The following is an 8483-nucleotide window of genomic DNA, read 5'->3' as shown; positions in this document are numbered from 1 at the left end:
GGGGCTGAGGAGAGAGAAATAGAGAGTAATAATATATAAGGGTTTTCAGAGTTCCATAGGCCTATTCTATGCAATTACGTTGCATCCGTCCATTAATGGGTAACACATATGTAGATATGTCAGTTGATATATGGAAACAATCTTTTCTTATGATCATTGATCCTAGTGATAGGGTGTCGCCAAAATAATAGCAAAAAAACAGTTTTCGGTGGCCGGCTGGATAGCTCACACACAGCGCAGGGCGTTAACCTATCCATGTGTTTCATGCTATAATAAGGCAAATGTTCCGTTATGCAGAAAGTCGCTTTGAAAATCACGGCTTCAAGCAAAGTGGAGAAAACATTTTTTTTTTTTTCCTTTGCTCGCGTGGCGTGTGGCGCTGTTGATTGGAATGTCTGGGGAGGTTTGATAGATGGCTTAATTGCGTGTACTAAGGAGTCCGAACTGGAGATGGGGGGGGGGGGGGGGAGGGAGGGAGGGAGAGGGGAGAGAAAGGGGGAGAGATGGAGGGGGGGGGGGGGTGAAGGGCTTTAACATCGCTGCAGCAGCGCCTCCCGCCTGAAAGATGACTGGACATGGGCCAGGTTTGGCAGTGGGTGGAGAGGGAGGGAGGGGACTCTCGTCGTCACTGATTTCGGAGAGTTTGGAGAGGGAGAGTGTGGACGACGACGAGTCGACGAGGAGGAGGGGGGTCTCGTATAGAGGAAGGAGAAAGATTTATGAAATGATAGGTGGTCGAGCTTTGTTTGGCTGGACCGCTGTGCGCGCACTAACTCTATAGGAGTCTTCGTGCTTCCTTCACTTTAGCGGATTAAGGCGGGTGATGGGCACCACCCGGCGCGCGGCAGAGCACCACTCACACCATTGTGACTCCCTCACCCGCGCACTGGAGTCCCTGTGTCGTCGGACCGGAGCCCTGGACACTGTTGCCTGCAGCCTCCAGTGGATAACCAGCTCCCCCGACGCTCTCTTCCTCTCTCACTCTGACAGACAGTGCGTGCTCGCTCCGCATTCCCTGCGTAACGGGAGAGCCCTGGCGTAACGGGAGAACCCTGCGTAACGGGGCTGAATTGCTCACTCCGTTTTCCGTAGGATTCTGTGTAGCAGTCGCAGAGGTGGTGTAACCCTAAAGGAGGCTGAAAAGGGTTCGCCGTCGGATCGTAAAGCTTTCCCCTTCCGAGGTATATCTCATAGTCTCCATCTATCTTTCTCTCCCCCCCCCCCTCTCTCTCGCTCTCTCTCTCTCTCGCTCTCTCTCTCTCCTCACGTCATTGCTTAGCTACGCCGGTTGTGCGTCAGAGAGCTGACATGACGACCGAGACCTCTCAGCAGCAGCTGGACCCTCTGAGATCGACCCGGTGTCCGGCGTCCTACACCCGACCATGCTGAGCCCGCAAGCCGCCACGGACAGCTCCGCCGCGGCCGCCAAGGGGAAGAAGACGACCTCCGGTCTGAGGCGGCCGAGAAACCACCTACTCCTACATCGCTCTCATTGTCATGGCGATACAGAGCTCTCCCACCAAGCGACTGACTCTGAGTGAGATCTACCAGTTCCTCCAGGCTCGCTTCCCTTTCTTCAGGGGCTCTTACCAGGGCTGGAAGAACTCCGTGCGCATAACCTGTCCCTAAACGAGTGCTTCATCAAGCTGCCCAAGGGACTGGGCAGGCCGGGGGAAAGGCCACTACTGGACCATTGATCCGGCGAGCGAGTTCATGTTCGAGGAAGGCTCGTTCCGTCGCAGACCCAGAGGGTTCCGGAGAAAATGCCAAGCCCTGAAGCCCATGTACCGGATGATGAACGGCATTGGCTTCGGCGCCTCCATCCTACCGCAGAGTTATGACTTCCAGCAGCCGTCCGCATCCCTCGCCGGCTGTCACGGCAACGGCTACAACTTGGACATGATGGCCAACTCGATGTCCGGGGGCTACGATCACGGACTGAGCGGGGGCCACCATGTACCCCACATGTCTCCGAGTCCCGGGTCCACGTACATGGCGAGCTGTCCCGTGCCGTCTAACGGAGAGTACGGTGGACCGGACAGTAGCAGCAGTCCCGTGCCGTCCTCCCCGGCCATGGCCAGCGCTCTGGACGGCCACTCGCCGTACGCCGGCACATCCGCACACTGGGCGTCCTCCGGCGGGTCGTACATCAAGCAGCAGCCGTCCAGCAGCCCCGTGTCCTCTGGTTTACACTCCGGCATGTCGCCCTATTCCCAGCTGGAACAGAGTTATCTTCACCAGAACGGCAGGGACACTCACACTTCCGATATATCAGGTAAACTATTTCAAAATCTATAAATTCGTGAAGAAGGTAGCTAAATGCTGCAGGGAGATTAGCATAATATGAGCTGTGCGTTATCTCAAGAGGTTATTATGAAGAAGAGGCCCATGTCTGCTCATTTGAAACATATGTGTGTCAGATATATATATAGGCCTAAACGCAAATATAATAATAATATTTCAATGCACTGCTTTAAAAGTCAGTGGCCAATGGTGTATTAATGGCATGAAAAAAAAAAACTAAAATATAAAATATGGCAACTAACATTTCTTAGAGCTTCATACAATTGTGGATCCCTCACTATTAATTGAAAAATGTCTCTTGTGATCAAACCATATAATTTCTGGGCACATGTGTATTTTTTTAAAGGAAAACGACTCGCTTTTTGTTTAAATTAACTCCATTAATGTGAGAACTATATGGAATCTGAACACGTGAACATGGCCGCAAGTTAATAATAATAATTTGTCTCACTTAAGTGACAGTACAAATGAATAATCACAGTAGTGATTTTAGAGTATTAGTGAACATATATAGTTCCCTGTGTAGGTCCATTCGCTCACTCACTATAAACAAAGTCCAAACGTTTATAAAGATATGTCTAAATATTCATAAATGGGGCTCAATTAGATTTGTATCTTATAGTATTATCGTATTTATGTCCAGCGTATAGCCTATTTCGTTACAAGTCAACAATGGGATAATATTCCAACTCGTAAATGGGGTGCAAATACGCAGGATATAGCTTAATTAACGTGACTCTAAAAAACTCAACGCACCGAGGCCTGGCTTTCTTTTATTGCCCCGTTAATGCATGTCGCCAAATAATCACGGCCCGTTTTGTTTAACATAATTCACAGAGGCTTTACTAAAGTCTGGGGATTTCTGCGAGGCGAATAAACCCATTTTAAAAGCCCAAGGGGTCCCGGGGGTTAACCAAACAAAGACTGCAGCAGGTCGGACCACACCGAAGAGAGGATCTCAACCAGCGAGGGGCCACCAGAACGAGGGGCCACCAGAGACACGAGGCCCCGTGTCTCTGGAGGTGGCCCCCCCTCGCTGGTTGATATCCTCTTCTTCGGTGTGGTCCGACCTGTCTTTGTTTGTTGCATCCTCTACCTATTTAGAAGGGAGCGTTATCTGCGGGGATAAACACGCCTAATAACTACTGTCAGTCAGGGCTTGTGTTGTCTCACAAAACGGGGCTCAAGTCGTAAGCTTCGGGCCCAGGAGGATAAAGCCTGCTGTCTCTCTCTCGCTGGAAAACACCGTGCACTGCGCGTGCAGGCGGCAGCACATCTGGAGTCCTTATGACCTTGATGAAGTATAGCATCGCACTCCTGCAGTTCAGTTCTGCAATATAGGCCTATTTGAGGACATAATCCCTAACCGAATGCATCAAATACTCCTTTAGGGGGGGGGGGGTATACCGGTTTTATAATCATAATCATTTGTCTAGCTATTAGTCACTTTACTTCTACAAATTATGACGAAACAGCATCTGGGTTGGAATTAAAATTCGTGATTTCTTTTTTTACTGCATGCTGGCTACTTTACTTTTTTTTTCTTGTTTTTAATGAAAATTAATCCGGACACACACAAGGTGGTGTATTGCGCCATATCTTCTACAAGAGTCAATTAACTCTCTTGTAAAGTGCACGATATATTGGCATATTAGAAAATGACGAGTGGCCTATTACAGTCTATTTAGTTTTTAGTGACATGCCAATTATTTCCCCCTCACTTGGCCTATTTCAAAAGACCTAGATCAGCTTTCATTTGGAAGACTTCCTTTGTTGTAAAGAAAAACATATTTTCCCTTTCTCGCAACATCAAAGCATATCAGTAAATACAAAAATAAATATCAGAAGAGGTTGGGGGGGGGGGGGGGGGGGTCTTATATGTTATAGCGATTTGACAGAACCATATTAATTTGCTTGTCTTAGCCATATGACCAAATAAAATAACACGTTTTATATTCAAACCCATGGCTTTTTTGGTATTGTTTATGTATAATGTGCTGACCAAAACAGTATTGCCTATATGTTTTGCTCTGAAAAGGGCATATAAATAAATAAATAAATAAATAAATAAATAAATAAATAAATAAATAAATAAATAAATAAATATAAAAATGTCCTGTTTAAAGACCACTTTCTACACAAACTATGTACCTATACATTTAGCTATTAACCATATAGATGAGTTTAGATTCAAATGTATTGTCATTATACAGCACAAGTACAGTACAATGTGATTGGGTATACAATATATAAGTTAATACTACTGTATAGTGCTAATCAGATGTATGTACCGAGTTGTAATATTAATATGCAGTCATACAGATATAAAGATAATAAGTCATACTGACCGGCAGCGAGGATCTTTAGACTATTACATTTAGTAGTCATAGGCCTAAAGTCAGGGTTGAGCGACCTCTCGATGCATTTGTTTACACCGTTTCCCTCTTCTCTCGACCCCCCCCCCCCCTCTCTCTCTCTCTCTCTCTCTCTCTCTCTCTCTCTCTCTCTCTCTCTCTCTCGCTCTCTCTCTCTCCACAGTGGGAATTCCGCGCTATCAGGGCCACTCTTCAGTCTGCGACAGGAAAGATTTCGTGTTGAACTTTAACGGCATCTCCTCGTTCCACCCGTCGACCAGCGGCTCCTACTATCACCACCACCACCATCACCACCACCAGAGCGTCTGTCAGGACATCAAGCCGTGTGTGATGTGAGCACGCGCATGCGCTCTGCCTCCTGGAAGTGGCCTAAACACGTCATGAATGTGGACATATTATTATTATTATTTGGGAGCGGCGGGAGGAAAGAAAATACACAAATAAGAGGACGACGTTAATAATGTAAATGCTTGGCCCCCCTCGCCTTTATTGGCGAGACAATCAACGGGACAATTCGTGGAAGATTCATATCGGAAATTAAAGATGCTAATAGTTGTTTTTCTTTTTGGCACAGTGTGAGTCACATCTTATTGGCGAGATTGAGAAGCGCATTGAAGGAAATTAATGAAGGAATCACCACCAAGACCCACCAAACCACTTCGCCTAAAAATGTTCTCTGACAAGCGTTTTCTTCCTCAAAAGAAGTTTCAAAAACACGAATTTTTAATGGTGTTTGCTGTTATAACATTATGCAACCCGATATATTCTATATACCCATGTTCTATTCTATTAGAGTAACTACACACACCGATGCTTAGGCTAACATGAACTGCAACAAACTTTGCACTTATTGTATAACCATTTTGACATTTTGCTCAATCTTGCCTTTGTAAAAAGTTTCAATAAAGCTGATATATTTTAGGCTATATATATCGTCAGCCTACTTTATTTCTTCTCACAATCCTATCCGTTATAAATGGGGGGACAAGTTACATATGCAATCTTTTTTAGATATGGTATAATGTGTTACAGAGGAAAATAAATTCCGTTGTATATGTCTTTCTTACAAGATGCTTGGCTCTTATAGGTTTAAGAATTACGCCGTTTATATGTTCTCCAGAATTAGGCCTATACTTACATATTAGTTTACTATACATTATAACAGTGTTTTGTTAACATAATCCATGTTTAACAGCCATGTTAACGTAAATGCTGTCCAAAATAGCTGTTTGTTTCAATGAAGCAAACTGGCTATTCACCTACCTATAGTCTTAAAATGCCGACGAAGGTGGGATGACCAATATTTCCACTCAAATTGTTGTTCAATATTTTATATTTCAACAACACCATGTTTTTCCCTATAGATATGCTAAACCTTTACACGGACAGGCTATACTGTTTGACTAAGGGGTAATGTATAGGATGGAATCAAAAATCGTTTTGATCCGTGTCCATTAAATCTATTAACATAACACATGACACGCAAGTGCAGAGGAACTGCTGTATGATATAATCACATCCCCGTTGCCTGCTTGCCACCATGCATATCAATATAGCAATAAGAACTACTTTGTAACCTGCGGCTGGTTAAATTAAATAAATAAATAAATAAATAAAAAGCTAAAACCAGGAGTGCCATCATGTGTATAGCTCGGACGACCAGTGCCGTTTGACAGTCAGATAACAGTGTCGAGGCAGGGGTTTGACTGATTGATTGAAAACTTTATTAACAGATTGCAGAATGGGTACAGTACAGTACAGCTCAATACACACAATTGTTAAGGGGATGCAGACCAGAGAAAGACTTTCGTCTTGTTTACATGGGGGTCCCCCATTTTCAATTCATCAGGACATATATGACACACACGACATACAGATAGAGTACTGCTACATAGACATTTATGACATACCAGATTGGCAAATACAGTACTGTTTGTGATGTTTGTGAAAATAGTCTAAAAAATATAGTATATACATTTGCCGTAGAAACTGTACATTGGAGGAGGTTGGTTAGGTGGGGTGGGGGGGGGGGGGATATCAGGGTCCCCGCTGATACATCATTATGTATGTATCTCCTCCTCCTCGGGGCAGCTGATTGATTGATTGAAAATTGTATTAATAGATTGCAGAATACAGTACAGCTCAATACACACAATTGTAAGGGGATGCAGACCAGAGAAAGACTTTCGTCTTGTTTACATCAGGGTCCCCCATTTTCATTCATCATAATACTCTCAAGTTTCAAGTTCAAGTTTTGTTTTATTTGTCACATATAAGGTACATGGCAGTGGTTCTGTATGAGCCCCCTGAGATTGTGCTTCATACAGTAAAAATAAAAAGAATAAAGACCAAACACTATACCAAATATACAATATACAAACTAAAATAGCTTTTTTTAATGCAAAAATGAGGTATCTCTCTCTCTCTCTCTCCCTCTCTCTCTCTCTCTCTCTCTCTCTCTCTCTCTCTCTCTCTCTCTCTCTCTCTCTTCTCTCTCTCTCTCTCTCTCTCTCTCTCTCCTCTCTCTCTCTCTCTCTCTCTCTCTCTCTCTCTGATACCAGGGTTTTCCAACATTTGAAGAAGCCATATAAACAAATGGACTGAGAGGGGCGCATTTATGGAGATGCAACAACATCATGGTATTTTTAGAGAGCGGTAAACAGAACACACTCAGGGGGAACTGAGGCCGTCGGACAAACAGAAAGCAGACGTTGAGTGGTTGCACTTGTGTGGCGCAGTATTTTCTACGCGGCATATGAATCATATAGTCAACATCCTCTATGACCGACATACTCAAAAACAGATAGAATCGTGGCAGAAGCGGCTCATTTTAAAGTGCTAGCCTTACATCATTTGGAATCTGGCAGACAAGAGTCAAATACTTTTTTAAGTGCTTTGTTAGAATTTGGCCCAGGCAAAAACGAACTAACAAACGTACCTACAGTTTCTCAACAACAGCGGGATCTTTTTCGGTGTCTAAAAATACACTTGCCTCTCAATACATTTGTCAGTGGATTGTTTCCCTGTTCAGTATCCATTGCACTGGTTGCCGCCTGATGTCATAACTATACACACGGGCCTCATTTGTCAAGCAAAATGTAGCGCAGAGCTCTTTGAATATATATAATGTTACAGTCATTTCCACTTAAAATTAGATAATAATGAGTCCTATAAAACAGTGGGCACATGGTTTGTATTCTCAATGAATTAGGGCACGGTACTTTATCACTTTAGGCCTTTTTTTTCTTTTTTCTTTTTCACACATTTGGAAGTATTCACACGCAAGGCCCATTGGGCGGGAAGTCATATGAAAAGTATGCAGGTTTTTACTATGGTGCCCTCCTTTTATAACCGTGAAGACACTGCAGGGTGACATGTGGGCTCGTGTTGTCCATCTCTGAGAGAGAAACAGAGAGAGAGAGAGAGGAGAGAGAGAGAGAGAGAGAGAGAGAGAGAGAGAGAGAGATAGAGAGAGGAGAGAGAGAGAGAGAAGAGAGAGGAGAGGAGAGAGAGAGAGAGAGAGAGAGAGAGAGAGAGAGAGAGAGAGACACACACACACGCCACACACACGCACGCACGCACGCACGCACACACACACACACACACACACACACACACACACACACACACACACACACACACACACACACACACACACACACACACACACACACACACACACACACACACACACACACACTTAAGTACAGTGGCCTTTTTTTGAGAGTTGTTGATTCACTCTTCATCCACACCTAGGGTGACCAGATGCAAAAAGTCCAAAAGCAGGACAACAGTAAGATTTTG

General features: G+C 44.4%; 1 protein-coding gene across 1 annotated transcript; it reads left to right on the top strand.

The window, feature by feature from the left end:
- Positions 1-665: 665 nt before the first annotated feature.
- Positions 666-5605, top strand: foxf2b (forkhead box F2b). The gene is given in 6 exon segments (XM_084307444.1): positions 666-1351; positions 1354-1462; positions 1464-1609; positions 1612-1670; positions 1672-2275; positions 4843-5605. Coding segments are annotated over 6 exon segments (1134 nt in total). The 5' UTR covers positions 666-1308; the 3' UTR covers positions 5016-5605.
- The last annotated feature ends 2878 nt before the right edge of the window (positions 5606-8483 follow it).

This window comes from Notolepis coatsorum (genome assembly GCF_963971535.1).
Source record: "Notolepis coatsorum genome assembly, chromosome: 2".
NCBI lineage: Eukaryota > Metazoa > Chordata > Actinopteri > Aulopiformes > Paralepididae > Notolepis > Notolepis coatsorum.
This window is presented reverse-complemented; position numbering and strand designations above follow the sequence as displayed.